The sequence below is a fragment of the Crocodylus siamensis genome, chromosome 2, assembly GCF_052110815.1.
Source record: "Crocodylus siamensis isolate JL-2025a chromosome 2, ASM5211081v1, whole genome shotgun sequence".
Classification (NCBI taxonomy): domain Eukaryota; kingdom Metazoa; phylum Chordata; order Crocodylia; family Crocodylidae; genus Crocodylus; species Crocodylus siamensis.
The window spans coordinates 57,172,407-57,191,751 of NC_143396.1; the positions used below are offsets into that span (position 1 = coordinate 57,172,407).

The following is a 19,345-nucleotide window of genomic DNA, read 5'->3' on the forward strand; positions in this document are numbered from 1 at the left end:
GCCCAGGCCAGAGAATGTGCTGGGATGCTGGGGGAGTCCAGTTTGTCTTAAACCAGCAAGGGGTCTGAGACAGACATTGCATAAACTGGTTTGACCCAAATCAGTTAAATCTGGTTAAATGTAGTGCCAGACTTATCTCAAACCGGTTTCAACTATTTTCAAACTGGTTTACATACACTGAACATCTGTTCTGTTACAGATTTAAACCAGTTGCGGATCACTTAAACCGGTTTGTGTATAATGTCTGTCCCTAGCCTAAGTGTCTCCCAGTCTCTCTCCTTTCCTTCCGACACCTTTCACCTACACAGGACTGATGGGGCAAAGGAAAGTGCTTCCCCCAAAACACCATCATTTTTGTCACCAAGATGGGATAACACTCACAGCAGATTGTACTTGAAACTCCTTAAGCTTTCTTTAATGCCTCAACAACAGTGATATAATTTAAATGTCAATAATATTAAACAGTATCACTGAACACAGAGTGGAGATACAAATGAGGTATGTCACAGGCACGGATTCAGGCATATAATCACTGCATTTGTGGATAATCAAGCTATATTATCAAGGGTCCATCTGAAACCATAAAGGCTAGAGACTTCTTTAGCATATTTTAAAAAAATCTGTGATTTTATATAAAGCAAAACATCACCCTCAAGAACTGATATTACTAGACTGCCAGGCTGGTATGACCTCCATCTAATCTAAGCCTAATTCCCTTAAATCTTTATTCATATATGAATGTCATTCTTTTTTGCATCATTTTGCATGTTCAGCAAGGCAGTAGTAGTATATTTAGCGAACCTCGATCTGGATATTATGCATAGGGTTCTTTTTCTTTTATCAGTTACAATTTCATGCACAAATAGTTAACAGAAGCAAACCTATACTGACCTTCTACTGCAAAATAAGTTACTGCCGTCTTGCATCCAAGGACATTGCAGGCAAGGCAGGTGTAGAGACCTCCATCTTCTTTCCTTACTCGACGGATGGTTAGAGTTTTGTTCCCATCTTTTAAAACAATACCTGAAAAAAAATTAATGGTTCTTAATTCTGCTTTATGCCTCGGATTCAGCCCATTGCTAAGAAATCAATAGTTATCCCTGTTCTATACCTTCGCATAAATAAGTATACACACATTTTGTTATTTACTCAGCTCTAATTGAGTCCAGTGGCTAGTCAAAAAAATTAATTAATTAATTAATTAATTTAATTAATTAATTAAATAAAAAGGACAAAAATGGCTATACTTGTCGTTAAAAATAAAATGTTGGCAGACCAAAATTTTAACAGAAATTTTGCTTTAAGTTCAAGCAATTATTTAATTTTTTTAAAAATATTTTAGAATCAGAAAAACTTTTAAAATTAACTTATTTTTAAAAATTAGAAATAAATCATTCTAGTAAAAAAAATGTTTAAATTTTTCATGTGGTTTTTTTCCTCCAAACAAACAATTTGGCCAAAATCAAAATTCATTTGCAAAACATTTCAATACAGCTTTACCAGCAATTTTCACTAAAAAAAAGCTTCAGTTGAAAACTTTTACCCCACTCCGAATAAAATGTTTTGTTAGAGACACATTTGGCATCTAATTTGCACTTGAACACTACTGAAAGTTTTGTGAAAAAAATACACAAGAGATTAACAAGGAAGTGTTTCCTCACCAGAGTCTCCAACAAGGGAATCATTGTTTTTGAACCAAGTGATGTTCGGAGGAGGAATTCCATTCGCCGTGCAGGAGACTTCTATGGTTTCACCAATATTTGTTGTTTGATTCTCAAGATTCCCTACCAACGTGGGTGCCATAGGCTCTGATTGCATGAAAATAAAATACAAACACAGATTTAAGAATACTTTTCTTGTAACACCAGGGAAGTCCCCTGTTTTAGATGTGATGATGCAAAGAGTCCCAGGTAGCTGAGGAGGAAGGAATTGGCTAAAGCTGCCTCCCCCCTTGTCTCCATTTCCACTCCCACTACAAGAGGTGTGATAATGCTGGGTCAGGACAGCCCATGAAAAAGGGCCTAAACACAAACATATATATAAGTACTTTCTTCAGTTGAGATCAATATCAGCCAGGATTGCAAGGCCCCACAGCAAGGTTTTTGTTTTTGGATCAAGTCGGTCAATTAGCACTCTGCACCTAAAACCAAGCAACCACTTGTATTTTAGGGGGTCTAATCCTGGCCTATTTTTATTACAATTTGTTGCTACAGTTTCAAACCAAAGTTCAGTCAAACAAAGCATCCTCATTATCATCACCACCAGCATAAGCATATATAGATGAAGGCAGTAAGGTTGGGCAAGCAGGGCACCACAGATTCAAGATTGCTGGCCACTGTTACTGCTGTGACCCCCAGTCCAGCCATCTTCACTGCCCGGAGCATAAAAGCTCTGTTACAGCTCTGTATGTAGGTGCTTTGCAGTGAAAAAACACAAAGCTTTCAAGACGTTATTTTGTACAGCTATGTCTCTACATTAAACCTCATATTTGAATTGTGTGCATGACAATTACATTTTTCCCCCACAAGCCCTGTACACTAACCTTTAACTGAGTACAGTTTTAGATCAGTCAAATGTTAGACCCTCAGGCTCCCACAGGTTTATACTACTATGCATTTTTAATAATGTACTGTGGTTTTCATAAACGGGTTCATACCTTGAACAGTAAGGTGCTTGACAAGACAGTGTCGTGTTTTGGTCTTTTTGTCCTGGGCTATGCAAACATAATCCCCTCTATCTTGAAGAGAAATGTTAAGGAAGATGAGCTCTATGGTCACATTTTCACCATTGCTATTTGAAACCGTGGTATTCAGCTTCAGGAGAGCATCCAGGTTCTTGCACACTGGCATTGGTAAGCCTCCAGCAGGAGTTCGTGAGGTATGAGTGCGGAGTTTGTACCAGGTTAAATTTTCAAAAGTGAATTTGTCTGCAGTGCACTGCAAGGACATATTATCCCTCTCTGTGAGTTGGTGTCTAGGTTGAAAATTAAGTTCAAGACCTCCTGCAAATTAAAAATTTCTTATTAAAAATACACCTGTTCTGTCAAGGAAGTCCTTTTCATTTAATATTAAACTGAAAGAGTCATTTTGAAAACTTTCATTCACTAATTTACTGGCTATGATTCTACAGAGCCTTCCACCCTCTTCACACAGATAAGAATGACTCAAAGGCACTGGAGAATCAGTCCCATTATTCACTTCCCCCCCCCCCACCATATCATGAGCAATATTCCTATTGAATAACCAAGAAAGGCCTATGTAGAATCCCTATGCAGCCTTTTATCAACTGTATCATATGGATGTGTGTTTATTCATATTTAATTATCTGGCTTTTTATGGCTCAATTAAAAAAACCTCACATTTAAATGCTTCTAAATCCATATGTAGGCATATAGAAGTTAGTTGATTTTCAAAGGTCCTGAAAAGCTAGAAGTCACCCAGTTTCAAAAATCTAGGCATTTTGTCATATAGTATTTTATTCTGACACATACGTGCAGGGACTTGCACATGCACAGTACTTAGATCATTTCTAAATTCATAGCAATATATTTTTTCTCTTTTTTCATATACCTATAATTGTCTGATTGGCAAAAACCAGTTGTACGCATACAGCTCAATTCCAATTCATTTGACACTAGTTTCATGCCCTTCTAACACCATTGGATTTATCCAGTCACACACCACTACTACTTTAACTATTCACAAACTAAATGTTGGTTATTTAAAAGCTAAGTTTAATATTCAGTGGGAAATACCTTGAAGTGGATCAGGCTATAATGTGGTGAACCTACTGTCAATAGTGAAGCAGAGAGTGTTAATTAACTATTTATGCAATCCACAAGTTATACTTACTGCTAACATGAAAGGAGATTACCCTTTCACCCACTCCAGCTTTGTTAGTAGCCATGCACCTGTACAAAGCTGACACATTTGCTGCTTGAATCACAAGGGTGCTTACAGTCTGCAAGAGAATAACCGAGATATTTCATACAATATCAGTGCCAAAGTACATAAGGGAGATAGACCGAAAACTTTTGGGTGCATTTCTAGATAGCTATCCTACCTGCATGAAAATTTTCACATAATACAAATTAATGATGTTCTTGGTACCCAGTTCATATTGGGGTTTATGAAACATAGTATTGATGGCTACATTTTCACAAAACAAAAGAAACCAAAAGAAAGAATCAGATTTTTTTTTGGGGGGGGGGGGGTGTCCATTCTAAAATGTAGATTTCTGTTTATGTATTTGAGAGCACATCTATGTGAGATGCTAGAAGCACAGTAGACTAATTCTACTGCACATTAGCATGTCATGGCAACAGCCATGCTAATATGCAGTAGAATTAGTCTATTGTGCATTAGCATCACCTAAAAGATGCGTGCTGGCGCTACTGTGCAATAGCACCCATAACAATGCATTAAGTTAGTACCTGTTATTACAGCTACTAAGCTTAATGCGCTGTAATTATGGCACATGTAGACATGTCCTGAAAACGGCATTATACTAACATTAGCAGCATGTAACAATTCTACTTCTGCTTTTTAGACCTTTCCCTATTATGGTTCAATACAAATACATAAAACTCAGCATAAAACTCTCAGAAGCTGTCTATTCCTAATGAGCATGGATGTATATCAACTCACCTTCATTTTCCCAGCAATAGCAACAAACTGGTTTTTAACAATTTCAATCCGATTTCCATCCTTTCTGTCCAAAATGTCCTTCCATTTTTTACATGCATAAGGATTATTTCCCAAACCTGCTTGACTGACAGACAGACAGATGGACACAAGTATGGATAAAGAAATTCTCAGTGCTTCAAGGACCATTTTTGTTCAGTTTATATATTAAATACATAAACAATTAAATTAAATTAAAAAAAAAATCAAGAGACAAAAGAAGAGGCATTGTATATAACATAGGAGATAAAAGTTTGTTCCTGAAAACTTTTCTATTTAATTGCAACCTACAACCTTTCCAAGACCTTTGGTGCTTTATAAAAATAGAAATTCCCAGGCCTAGAGGTGAATTTCCTAATTAATCTACTCAGGTCAGCCCAATCAAGATATTTTGAGGGAAGGAACTATTCTGGGAACAGGCCTCCTTTCACAAATTGACAATTCAAGTTAATTTAGTTTCAAAGGAAGACAGAGAGACACAAAAAAAATCACTGGCTCCTTAAAAGAATTTCTTCAAGACAGTTGCCCTTGTGTAGGAAATAACCAGGCACCAAAGGAAGAAGCTAGTGGAAGTTTTTTTAAAAACAACAACAGGAAAGCGGAATGCCTTTTATTTTTTTATTTTTTTTAAGGAAGTCTGGCCTTGTGCTAGGCCCAGATAAGGGAAGCTGCATGGATCTTGGTCAGGCGCTCTCTCTATCATTCCCTGACATCAATCAGTGTGCACTTCCTCTCAACTACACTTTCACACAGATAAGAGGCAGCATCACACACAGCAGCTGACCAGTGTAAGAAAAGACACAAAGAACTGTAATTAGCATATACAGCAATTTTCCTGTTTTGGTGTCATGTTTGGGACTTGCTGCTACCCAGCAAAGTTTGACGGAAGGGCACCCGATGCTTCTGTTTGGAATCCAGCAACAAGCCAAGATGCTAGCCAAAAAGGCATCAAATACTATAAACAACTGATAGGTTCTCTCAGTGGGTGATCCTGGCCAGCAAATACCCACTACAGCAGCCTGCCAGCCTGAGTTTGGTGATCTTGGTATATCATGTAACACCACTTGTTTGATCAGATGTATGATTAATTTTAACTGTTTTGCAGCCTGGGGGAAATTTAAGACTACCTACCCTGCTATAATCAGTGGGAGCATTGGCACAGATGGAAGTAAAAAAGAGACATATTTGGCTATATTTTCTGGAAGCAACTGTTATTCTGAGAAACTGGCAGTGCTCCACAAGGGAAGATAAAGCCACTAGACAGGTACTGTGCATTAGGAACCGCCTTGCACAGGGGAATCACTAGGTTAATTTGGATTCATGACCCCTTTGCATTGCAGAAATGCCACCCAGGATTTCTGTTTCCTGGGTGTCTGATTTTGAATGTTTTTATAGTTTTGTAAAGAGCTGAGCTGTTAAGACAATAGACCAAAAGGCATTTTATAAACCTGTGAGGAGTTACAGAGCTGACACTAAGAAGTTCAATTGGCAAGGTATGTGGTACTTACTGAGGGCTGAAAGTGCATTCTTCCTCTAACTGCCAATACCACCGAATACTGACCGGAGTTGGAACGGCATAGACTGTGCAAGTGAGCACTTGAGTACTGCCGTACTTGTAGGAATCAACAGGTGCCAGCAAAGCATTCTCCCCGATCTGAGGCGGAACTGAAGGACAAAATCTGCATATTATTGACCATGAAGAAAGAGAGAAATTCTCTGCCTTCTGTCACCTCTTCTTACTGAGGAAGAATACAGTTTGTTGTGAGAGGTATACTGTATCTGTCACGCAGACTCGCTCACTTGAACTCTTGTATTTCTTTTAAGATTTCAACCTGCATGCTGCTGGGTTTCTCCTGCAAGATGCTGATTATTCTTGTTCCCCACTGACTTCATTGGGAAGCAAAAGTATCAAAGAAGAGGTATTCTGCCTTCAGGGGAAATTAGAAAGTCTCTGCAAGGTACAGCACCAGGGTTTTGGGGACACACTGATTAGCTCTGGCAATGCGTAAGGGGTACAAGCTGGTGCACGTGCACTCCAAGATTGGCAGTGCACACCCTGAGAGAATCACTGTCAACATGGGTCACCAGCACAAGCTCCCTGCTCGCTGCCAACATGCCCTGACCTGTGGGCGATCACCGTACCACTCCCCCAGCCTTTCCCACTATGCTGTAACCACGATCCTGCTGTATTTAGCCACACTGCCATTTTGAAGCCCTACTATTTTTTAAGCTCTCAGACTAACCAGGTTTCCTGAGGAGCAAAATGGAAGAGGGGCTTTGGGAGTGGAGCAAAACAGAACTGACAGCCTGAGGGGGGCAGGAAGGATGGGTGAGGCAGACCAGGATGGCGGGGAAGAAGTCATGATGCAAAGTGGGAGACAGCACAGGGGACAGGAAAAGAATAAGACGCAGGCCAAAAAATAATATACAAAAAAACTAAAAGAAATCCTTTCATGTAATAAGGAGAACCTGAATATGCCTTAGTTGCAGACTACAGAAAGAATATATAGTTTGTATTCCCCATCACTTAGGGTTTTTCAATTACTTCCCTTGGCTGCTGCTGCTTTTTTGTACTAATTTTAAATCTTTATAATTCAGAAATGAAAGGCAGTTCAGAGCTGTAGAGATGTGGTTTATGCTAGCTATAGTTACCTGTGAATTTTAATTCAGAAAGGTTTAACATACAATATACCCTTATAAAAGAAAGAGTAAAAAGACCACAGCCATATGCAACTTACCATTCACAGCCAAATGAAACGTGTGTTTCACTTGCTCCTTGTTAATGGGATTTGTGAGTACTACAGTATAATTCCCAACATCCTTTTCACTTGCCTCAGTAATTGTTAATGTATAACCAACTTTAATCGTATGATTTGTGCTGATGGCTTTTCCATTTTTATACCTAAAAGGAGAATATGTGGTATTTGAATGCTTTAGAGATTCTCCTGGACATGCACATAAAAGCAAGATTCGTTTTTAAAAAGGTATCACACCTTTAGACTCTTACCATTTTACTTCTGGTGGGGGATATCCTGTAAACTTCACAGGAATTCTGACTTGCTCACCAAATTTTGTCTCCACCATAGACTCCATTTTATCCAGATTGATGAAAGGTTTTTCTGAAATAAATTAATTGATAGTCATGAAACAAAACATGCTCGCGCATCCTCCAGCCTGAAGCTGCCCATTCCCCATCTCAAATGTTCTATGACCATATGGAATGCACTCCTAGCTACGCAGATCTTTGCAACTTTCCCAACCCATGTCTTCTCTGTTGCCCTTCCACAGCAGTCAGTGGCTCCTTGGCACTGGAAATAGTTGACTGCAAGACGAGATTCAGCTCTCAGAGATGCGCAGCAAATCTCTGTTCCGGTGCTTAAGTCTAACTACTACTGATTGGTAGCAAAATAAGCAACACAAACAAAGTTGAAAGTTGATACATGTATGTAAAGTTATATAATATCTCATTTAAAACCTCTCCAGTGTTCCCATTTATGTAATCATACAAAAAGGTTGTAATTGATCTATTCCAGGGAACAACAGTATTCCAAACTTTATGTGATCAAGTTAAACAGTAGAGAAATGGTTGAAATGATCTATTTGAGTACTGCAATGAAAACAACTTTGAAAGGATTTACACTATTTTTTTTGCCACACAGAAGAAGAAAAATTGTATTCAGAACAACAGTGTAACTGGCTATGTAGCAAAAAATCGCATATAAATAAATTTAACATCTTATACAAATCTCTAGCATTAAAGGGGTCCATTACCTGTCTTTGCAGAGGAACAGACTCAATTGCCTCAAAGAGCTTTTCCATCTCTAATCACTCTCGTCAGATAAATGAATCTGAATGTACCAAGTCAACAGGCTGAAATCTGTTTCACTTATGGCTTCAACTCAGCCTCCATGAGACTCAAAACTCTATGTCTATCCCAATGTTTCTGCACTCATTAACATCTTACTCAGTAAAACTCTTGATTCAAAGGGGTGGGGAAGCTTTTAAAGCCACTGGAGTTTTAGCCAAGTGAGGATAGAGAAAGGATCAGAGATTTTGGCCCAACAATAACTAAGGACTTGGCCAAAGTAATTTCTTCCAAGTCATTTCCTCATAATCAAAACTGAATCTGATTTCCAGAACGTAGAAGCCAAAGGCTGCATGTTGTCACCTCACTTATACTCAGCAATATCTTCCTCTGCAGAGTGTCCCACTGGAAGCAGCATCTTGAATTCTATTTAGTGTAAGAGAGTGGCAAAATCTGACCTTCTCTACACAATTTCAATATTACAGGACTATTTAGGGAGAGATTTAATTTGCTGATCATCTACTTGAGTTTATTTAATTATCAGTTTTTCAAGGTTACTTTACAGTTTTCAGTGATAATCACACATGAGAATCTAAAAGTTTAATCATTAAACAGAAAAAAATTTGGTGGTATAAAAATACTACTACTGAAAAAATAAACTAGAAGCCATTGAAAAACTGCAGCAGCAACCTGAGAACAGATAGTTCACATTACACATATTTAGGTTTCTTTACAGTAAAGCTATTGACTTTACAACCTGTTCATTTTCCATCCCAGTAATCCCTACCCAAAATTTTTTTGTGGAATTAAGCCTGAAAATTTCATACCATGGACAATGACATAAGTTCCATTTTTCTTTGTCATACGGCCACTGGATGCCAGGCAAGTGTACTGGCCTCGATCACTTAAGGTCACATGCTCGATTGTAAGAGTGCTTACAAACTTCTTCAGTTCATTCCCTGCTGGTGTTTTTAAATCCCTGATTGTGACATGTTTACCCTATAACAGATAAAAGTTACTGAAATGCAGTTCATTCCAACTCTTCCTCTCATTCATGCAACAAGCCGATTCCTCACTTTCTTGCTAATATTTACAGCAGTAACAACATTCTAGACGGTCAACTTAAAATGTCATTGTCATGCAAGTATTTCTGAAAGCTAAAACAAGAAGGGAAGCATCCCTCTTAATTATTCCAGATTAATAAATAGGTTGCCTCTAAAAAAGGGAGCAACCTTTTTTAAAAAATTGTTTTACCTGGCCAGAAGGACAGTCCCATTTGAAGTCAATTCCCACATTCAATTCTGTCCTTACAGTACAGTTTAGAACTAGTTTCTGCCCTGCTGCCAGCTCTACTTGACGATGAGGGTTCATAGTCAGGTCATAAATTTTGTATCCTGCAGGAAGCAAATGAAACAAAATATGAAAAAAAAAGGATGTTAAAGGACATAAGGAAGATACCTCTCCAATAACATGCTTCCTCTTAGGAATTCCACCCACAGGGCAGAAATCTTAAAACCCTGAGTTCAGTGTGGAGATGGACATATAGCCAAATGAAAGGAGTGGCGACCATGTAGGCTCAGTTTGCCAGGATGGCCCTAAATTGTACAGACACACAAGGTAGATCTATTGTCATATGCAAAGCCTGAATTTAACACATGCAGGCTAAGTGGACTCCTAGATCATTATTAACCAAAAAGCTACTTAATGGTCTCACCCTGTCAGTTAAAAGCAGCAAAAGATGACAGTCTCTCTGAGCTGGAATAAGCAAGAGAAAGAAAGAAGCCAACAGATTTCCACACCCCACCCCTCCAAGGTGTTTGGATCTGAGCACCTTCAGTCACTCAGTTTCTTAGAAACCAGGTTTTTATTTTCAGTGCCACACTCCCTTGATTTCCACAGCCGCCTAATTGCAAGTAAAGACCCATTTTCTCAAATTGCTGGTGATATTATGAAAGCGTATTCTCAAGTTCCCTTCAGTTCTGATTTGGTTTCCAGTAAGTCCACATGCATTTAAGAGTGAGAGGATGTGTTTACAAAAAACAAATCCCTACATGCTTGAAAAAAGTAGAATCAGTATAGAGTTGGTAAGCATTGATGGACCTAAGCATAGATGGCTGTGGCACATTTTCCCTTTAAATACAGCACCTTTGGGAAGTGAAAGGAGTCGTATACGTTAAACCACACATTTTGTATTACCTGTTACTATTCCTAATCTACAATCCAAACAAATTTAATGGATCAATGTGTCACATAAAGTAATATAACACTGGATAAAACAATGGCCATACAGAATAATCTTCAGCTTACCTACAACCACAACTATGTACATCACAGACTGATAGCTTTCATCATCTATTTTAGCTTCACAGAAGACCATGCCTGCATAGCTGATCAGGTTACTGGGAATAGTGAAGCCTTTTTTATTATCCCATGAAATCAATTTACCATCAGGAACGAATATCTTTTCTGGATACCTCTGTTAAAAATATCATTAAAACATCCAGTCAAAACCCAAAATTAAACAAATCCAAAATGTCACATCTAAGTTTGTTACAATATTGTGGGCCCAGGCTTAACATCCTGGCTCAAAGTTCTCATTACAGTCAGTAGATCTTTACTTGAGAAATGCAAATTGAATTATGAGTACAGTTAAAACATTATTATTTTATTAATAGATTTCATAATTCCCAAAGAATTAAGAGTTCTATTTCAATCTGTTGTACTTATGTCAAGTTGGCATTAGCTAACTCTAAATACAAGTAATGAAATAGTGTTTTTTTCCTACCGCATAAAGTGATACATTGAGGTTCGATACAGTTCCAAGACATGGTATCACCACTGTTTTGTTCCTTGTGATGTATATAACACCAAGCTGATCAGTAACTGAAGTCACAAATGGAGATCTGTAATCTAGAAGAAGATTTTATTTGTAAATACCCACCACATTTTCTGGAGTTGAGACATGCTATTTTGAACTCATTTCCCCCCACCATTTTTCCTTTCCATTGTTTCTCTCTTTTTAAAATATATATTCAATTTTATCCTTTTCTATTTGACCAATATTTATACTTTTCTGGCATGCTTATTTGAATATTTCCTTTTTTTGCAAAACTAAGAATGCACCAGTGGCAAAACATTACAATTCTAGAAATGACACCCCTAGCTCTACAATCTTTACTCAGGCAAACCTCCAAGTCAACACAGGTTTGCCCAAGTTAGAACTACAAGGACATGGTCTGATATAAGTTACAGCTGCTAAGGGCTGTATAATCTCCAACTGATGGCTATTCTTTTTCCTTTTTAAAAAATTGTGCATGTGTGTATATGCGCACCTTTGGACCACTAGTCCATACACACATTTCAAAGCTCTGTGTAGTTCATTAAAAAAAACAACTGTGCAAAATAACTGTGCAGAAATAATAGGTAATCAGCAAAAATAGGTAGATGCTTACTCTCCAGTGGGTATGTAATGAGGTTACTGAAGGCATTGCAAGTAAGCCTGAGTTTGAAAACTTAGTCCTTTGAAGTCTAGAGGTGTTTCCCTGTAAGAGTCTAAATGCAAGACAGACCAAATTCCACCCTTGATTTCAACACAATCCTATTACATGGTATCTATTTGCACAACGTGCATATAACCTGTATTCCTCTTATTCATGAAACTCCTATTGAAGACAACATCAGTTCTTCATATAAAAACAAACACAGAAACAGACCTAGTTGAGAAACATTGGATAGGGTCTGGAGGACTGTATTAGCTTAATTTCCATAATCACAGATTTTATTCAACAACTATGGGGACCAGGACTTCTCCATTGACAGTAACTGGCATACTAGTATGTCATTGTCATGCACAAATATTTGCATTTAGAATATTAACTGCACAAGGCTGAAGATGATCCCTTATACCACACCTGACGAACATCTTTGCTCTTCTCAGTGGCAAATTTTAGAGATCTCACAGCTTACTACTACAAAACTTTTCTATCACAACTAAAATACACGCTCTGCTGCTGCACTGTTCTGCTTGTTGCTCCACCCACATCTATTAATATGCCGGTAAATGTATCTGTATGAACTGCACAGAACTAAGAGAGATGACATAAAACATAAATGGATATGCACTTTCACACAAAAACCAAACAGAGCAGAAATGTGATTAACCTTTTGCTTCAATTTTTTTCCCAGTATGCTCCTGCATTTTCTGATTGAGACTGGAAAAGGGACAACTAAAAAGCCATAAGATCTGATTCCTGCAGAACATGTAGCTCAACCAAATCTAGGAGTTGCTACAAATTCTCACAAGAAAAGTTTGATCGCCACCCATTCCTTCACTGCCGTGATGAGACTTCCCTCCCCGTCTGTTGCAACCATTGACAATATGCGCATGTTAAGTAAATACACAAACAAAATGAATGTGTGATTTGTCCATTAAAAATGGATACATATTTGTGTTTTTATTTTTCTTGAAACCTTAGAAGAAAGTGGAGAGACTACTATTTTCTTTTAAAGCTGGAAGTCTTAACATGCTATTTTTTATGCATATCTGTCAAGTATGTTTCCTTACTGTGATCAAAGCAGTGAATATTAAATCAGACCAAAGCTGCCTGAAAAGCTAGACACCTCTCTTCCAAATTTCCTTTTTATCTTACCAATAGGTAGAAATCTTTTAACCACTTACCTTGAACATAGACATATATGCTTGTGCTTGCCTGGTTGTCTTTGTAAAGGCACTTGTAAGCCCCAGTGTCATTACTTATTACTTTTGTCAGAGTGAGCATCTTACAATAGAGGCTGTCATTGCAGTTCGTCACGGTGACACGTTTCTCAGAACTGCTCTGATTGTTAGGCCAAAACCATTCCACAGTTCTTTGACCACTAGGAAAACAAATTATGGAGAAGTATAAGGACAAGACTGGCTATGGAGTTACTCCATGTCAGTAAAATTCAGTCCCATAGTCCTTAAATAGCCCCTTTTAACACAATGAAAAACAGCTTACCTACAAGTAATTTTTAATGTATCATTTGCCGTTACTGTAAGGATATCTTTTTGGATGCTAAGGGTTGGCTGATCCAGGCCTGCAGAAACATCAGTAAACGAATGAGCCAAAAGCCAGTGAGACTCAATAAGAAAAAGCACAGGATAAAAGTGTACATACAGGCTATTTTAAGTGAACACCTTTACATAACGTGTCAACCTGTAATGGGCAAATAATCACTTTTCACATATCCCAGTAAGTTCAAGATCTGTCATAACAGGAAGAATAGGCAGATGGTCATGAGCTAGCAGAATAGCACTACAATTCATAAAGCTAGGGTGGAGTTCCTGTTTTCTTGCATTGCCAACTTCAAGGTCTAACAAGAGGATATGGGACATTGAAAAAAGTGAACCTTCATCTGATGATCTCACTCCCTTGAGAAAAAGCCTACCAACTTTACTTACAATAAACTGAACATACACATTTGCCACGGCTACTGATTAATAAATACTAATAGGAATAATTCTTTGAGCAGGGGGTTGGACTATATGACCATCTGAGGTCCCTTCCGACCCCAATTTTCTGTGATTCTATGGTTCTATGAATGCATCATAAGCACAAGGTCATATGAGCAATTGTTGTTTTCCTTGCTTACTTTTTCCCTTGTCGCGGGAAAAATTATTCCTATTTTGTGTGAGTTGTTCCATTGTGTCCATTGTGTTTAGTGGGAATCCTTGTCACCAGGGTTGCAAAATCAGTTCCAGTTCAGTCTTAGATAACTGTCTGGTGAGGCAGTTTGCGCAATATTGTAAATAGCACAGAAAGAGACCTTTCTAGCACTGGTTCCAATAATTCCCAATAGGAGGGAGTCTCTCTTGGTAAAGGGTGTCTAAAGATGAAATAAGTCTAACAAGACAGAGCTCAGATGAGTGGCAACTTGATTATTACTAGTGACAATAAGGTAAGCCTATGTCTGTAATGTACAATATTTTCCCAGAATTTCTATTATAATCTGATCAAACTCTGCCTTCTCTATTGCCATTTTCACATATTTGCACTTTCTTTTAGAAAACCATCACTACTAGAGATACAAGCTGGTTTGCTTTCTCTTGTAAAGTATCATGCAGCTATTTTTCCTCATGATAAGCATCAGAACTAATGTTACATCTATCCCATTTGCCAGGTAATCGCAAACAAACCACCCCAGGCCAAACCCTCCCCTCAGGTGCACATCTGCAGTCCCCAGTGGCTTCAAGGAGAGCTGTTATATAAATAAATAGCAGAGCATCAAACCTCTGGAAGGGGAGGATTTGAGGGTGGGAGGGAAAGGGGTTACTGGGGGCTTCTTTTTCACCACAGAGAACATATAGCAACAGCAGACTCTCCCTATGCTTGAAGAAGGGTGTTGGAGCCTGAAAGCTTGCAAAGAACAATTTTTCCAACTATTTAGTTGGTCTAATAAAAGATACCGCATTTACCCAAAGAACCTAGTCTGCCAAGGGAATACACTTCTCCATCAATATTTACTAGCTGAATTGAGCTAGTGATGCTGATCTATAGCCAAACTACAACCAACCACTCCCTAGATGATCTTTGGTGTTAAGCTACTGGAGCGCAGCATTTGCACCTCAAGGGAGAAAAGACTGTTGAAACAGGCATGAACACATACGTAGCCATTCAGAAACCCCACCGTGGTGGTAAAGCTTGAAGAACAGCTGAAGTAATCGTGCATGTATTTGGCCTCAGACCAATGTGTGCGCCCTCTGTAATGTCCGTCTGCCCAAAACATTCATCTTCGGGCCAAACAGGTGCGGTGCGTTTGTCCCATCCGTCGGCACACAGCCGGCCGCGCCGGCGCGGAGCTCCTTGCCACCAGGCGCGGGGGACGCGGACAGGTCAGCCGGGGCCGCAAAGGGAGGGACGGGGCACCGGGCGCGACTGAGCGTGGGAGTGAGGGGCACAGCCTCGGAGCCACAGCTTCGAGAAGGGCCGGAGGCTGCAAGTGAGAAAGGACCGGGGGGAAAGCCCTGCTGCCCCGCTGTGTGGCACAGGGTCTGACCCAGCCCTTCGGAAACCTTGCTCCAGCCGGGGACCCACCGTGCTGCTCCGGGGGCTGCGGGGACCGCTCTGGGCACTGAGGGGCTGCGCTCGCCACCCAGGGGAGGCTACGCCCCGCTCTGCCCTGCCCCATGCAGCACCTTTCCCCACCGACGCCTCGGGGCAGGGCCGAGCGCTGCCGCTCGGCTCCGGCTCCTGCCCCTGCCCCTGCCCCTACCTGGAGCCAGGCGGGAGCCCACGCCGAGCCACAGCGCCAGCACCAGCGCCAGCCTGGGCTGCATCGTCCGCCGCTGCCGCTGCCGCTGCAATCCGGGGCCGCCGCGCACCGACCGCCCCGCGCACCTGTGGGGCAGCCACTGCCTGCGCGCCGCCCGCAGCGCCGCTATTTTATAGAGGGGCGTGGCCTGGTTTGCCGAGACTCCTCCCCCTCCGTCGGCCCCGCCCCCTCGCTGGGCGCCCGGGGGTTCTGAGCCCTGCAGCCCTTCCCCTGCCGGAGATCTGCTTCAGCCCCTGGCTGCAGCGGTGAAGAGGGCATCGTTGGTGATTTGGCCCGATCAGGCTGGCGCAGGGCAGGGCAGTGATTCTCAGCCAGGGGTGACCTGAGCTCCTTGCAGGGGTGCCACAGGGTGCCAGGCAGCGTTGGGTGTGCAAGCAGGATTGTCGTGAAAACTGCAAACAATGTTAGCGCCATTCTGGCCCGTGGGTGTCTTCCGGGGGTCTTGGCAGCAGAACTGCTCTTTTTTCCGTAATCCAAAAACAAAAAAGAGTGAAGGCTCGGAGCTGGCATGTTCCCAGGGTGCCTTCATTCAAATGGGGGCTGCCTTGCTCCAAAACAGGCAAGAAGCGCATGTACAAGTCAACACAAAGGGAAACAATGCTTGTTGGTGAAGGCTGCAGAGAGTCCCTGTGAGAAGGTCTCCAATGAGCCCACGAGCCCAGGACAGGAGCAATCAGAAACAACATATCCTTTGGACCACAGTTTCTCAGCAAAATCCAAGAATACACTACATTTTCTTCACAGACTCTTCTGGGGAAATTCACTCGCTGGTTAGATGTGGCTGTCAAACAGCAAGTGTGACTGGAAAACAGCAAGTCATAGAAATTATTTCTCAAGACCTATATGATTTCATGTTAAAGAAAGTACCTGGAATCTACCAAAACTTTGGGAAATCCCCAAGGAAGAGGACAGTATTTTGTGACAGGAAACTTCCCACTTTTAATCTGTGTAAGCTTGAGGCACCTTAGGAGTCTTGATCCTCAGAGGATGAATGCACATGATTTTCTGAAAATCATTGCCATATAAGAAAGCATCTCTTATTGGCTCCACAAAAATGGAGGTGCTTAAAATCTCTGGTCATGTTTTTGTAAAATCTTGTACCTAATCCTCAACAAAAATTCCCAAAAGAGCTCTGACGCATTCACATGGTGGCCTTGTTCACATACAGTAAGCTGGATGTAGCTTATCTCAAGCTGGTCCAGGTGCCCAGATACTATATCACTGACTGTATATGGCAACATCTATATCCTTAGATCTGATATAATTTATATATTACCCCTATGTGTCTAGTACATCCCTTATGATTTAGTTACCTGAATCCTGGTCCCCCATGATAAAGTTATTTCCTGTAAGATTTAGCATTTTACCTCTTCTTACTAATGTCTAGATCCAGGTCTATTTAATCAGGCAACAATGCTATTGATATGATCGAGGTATAAATATGTTGGAGTAAGTCCTGCAGGATTTGGTTGTAATTATTGATCTAATAAGATCAGGGTGATGTAAACAGGCTCCAGTCAGTAGGTTCTTCTCCAGAAATAAAATATAAGAATGGAGTGTTACTTTCTTAATTAAAAGGATTTTTTTAAAGATGACTGTAGTTGAAACGTAAGTGTTCAAATAAGTGTTGGCAGAAGTTTTATGAAATATCCTCCTTTAGAGAAATAAAAGCATTCATACAAATAAATTTTAGTTGTGCATAATTTGCTCTGGTTGATATACTAATGCATCTGCATAAGATTCTATCCACAAATGAATTAGTCAATAAGCCTGTAATTTTACTTTGAGTGCTGTGCAATTTCAGCTCTCCCACTGTATTGGGGGACTGATGCAATTTCATTGGAAATTGCATCCCTCCTGCTGACAGAATTCTAGTGGGAGTGAGAAAAGCTAAGTTTCTCATTTGATTTTTTCCCAAAGTTCCAATAAACTGCATTACACCTAAAAGAATCTCTTGCATCAAAAAGAGTGAAGTGAGCCACACTCAGACAAGAGTGTACTGTTGCCCTACCCCGACAACATTTTATTATTTATGGCCAAAAAATGTTCAGGCCTCATTACAACATTTCCAGTATTACATGTGTGGAATCAGTGGCACTGCTGAGTGATTCTTAGAACTCTGGGTTCAACTGCAAAACAATTGTCCATTGCTGAAACTGGTTAGCAAACAAGTTTATATTCACAAACTAGTAATCAAAACCTAGCAGGAACCATTGATCCTATGGATACCTAAAGAATCTCCTTTGCTAACTTTGGTCTAGATCAGTGAAGCTCAGTCAGAGTGCTGGGGTACCCTGGGGTACCACCAAATCCTTTGAAGGGTGCCCTGAGGAGTGAGGAGATAAGCAGATAAGTGCAGGCTCAAGTTTGCTCCTGCCTGGCAGATCCCCCACCCCTACTGTCTGGCCACTCTGCAAAGAGGTAAACACAGTAATATATAAATTAGTTTTTGAAATTGGCTTCCACACAATTCACAAGTTATGGAGCGGTTCCTCAAGTCCAGTGCGGGATGACTTAAGTCCAGTGACGGGAGCATCCAGTCCAAAAAGGTTGAGAACCTCTGGGCTAGATTGTGATTTATAGTGTGCAGCTACACAGAAAAGTAAGTTAAAACAGCAAGTTTAAAAAATGCCCTTAATTCATGCATAGACTGGAAGGACCGGGGGTGGAGAGGGGTTCAGGCATTTGTGGGTAACAAGACACATCACCAGAGAAAATGGGTGGGAATGGAAAAGCCATGACTCAACTCCTGTTGGGCATGGGGGCATAAATTCCTGATGGTTAAAGTGAGTGACAGCTACTAATTTCTCTCTAGAACAACTTGGAGTCACAAAGAAAATTAGGTCTGATAGTTTGTCTCCAGAACACAATAACTTTCAGGCTTATGTCTTAGATGCTGCAATGTTGGAAGCACACCTGTTTAGGTGTTTCTTGCCTTTAATGATGGTCACATGCATAAGCATGTGTTTTTCATATTTATTTCTTCAAAAACAGTAAAGCAAAGATAGAGGGTAAGATTTTCAGAAGCATGTAGTTGACTTAAGAGCACAATTCCCACTCGGTTCAATTCAATTCAGTTCAAACTCACAGGGAAAAGGGAAGTCAATCAGTGATGCTAATTGAACTTTCATCCAAATGACAATTCAAATTAAAATGTAGTTTGATCATAACCAGATACTGCTGTAAATAAGCATTGGCAAAGCATAGGATGTGTATGCGGGTGCACATGCACCCTCTCAGTGTTGCAGTGCACCCCCTGCAAAAAGGCACGGCAGTCACTGTTGGCAGCACCTGCAGGGGGTCACCACTCACCACCCTGCCCTCCTTGCCACCAACACCGCCGGCAGCATCTGCAGGTGGTCCATGATTGCTGCTGGCTGCCACCACCACCACCAGTGGCATCTGAGGGTGGTTGCTGACTGCTGGTCAGCGCTTGCCACCTTCACCCACCACCGACAGCACTGCAGCTGCCTGTGGGAGCTCCCCGCTTGCCACCACCACACTCCTGCTGCCGACAGTGCCACTGCTGCCTGCTCTGGGGGCACAC

General features: G+C 40.7%; 1 protein-coding gene across 1 annotated transcript in view; it reads right to left on the minus strand.

Annotated features, from left to right (window-relative positions):
• KDR (kinase insert domain receptor) overlaps nt 1-15,897 on the minus strand; it is a 38,034-nt gene extending 22,137 nt beyond the window's left edge. Inside the window, exons 1-15 of the mRNA XM_090035942.1 lie at nt 15,739-15,897; nt 13,485-13,563; nt 13,166-13,362; nt 11,273-11,397; nt 10,795-10,963; nt 9,742-9,881; nt 9,315-9,486; nt 7,690-7,801; nt 7,421-7,584; nt 6,191-6,347; nt 4,647-4,770; nt 3,852-3,960; nt 2,657-3,001; nt 1,662-1,808; nt 892-1,023 (exon numbers count right to left, since the gene is read on the minus strand). Coding sequence (XP_089892068.1) covers nt 892-1,023; nt 1,662-1,808; nt 2,657-3,001; nt 3,852-3,960; nt 4,647-4,770; nt 6,191-6,347; nt 7,421-7,584; nt 7,690-7,801; nt 9,315-9,486; nt 9,742-9,881; nt 10,795-10,963; nt 11,273-11,397; nt 13,166-13,362; nt 13,485-13,563; nt 15,739-15,802 — 2,236 coding nt within the window. The 5' untranslated portion in view covers nt 15,803-15,897. The remainder of the gene's footprint in view (nt 1-891; nt 1,024-1,661; nt 1,809-2,656; nt 3,002-3,851; nt 3,961-4,646; nt 4,771-6,190; nt 6,348-7,420; nt 7,585-7,689; nt 7,802-9,314; nt 9,487-9,741; nt 9,882-10,794; nt 10,964-11,272; nt 11,398-13,165; nt 13,363-13,484; nt 13,564-15,738) is intronic.
• Between the last annotated feature and the right edge of the window lie 3,448 nt (nt 15,898-19,345).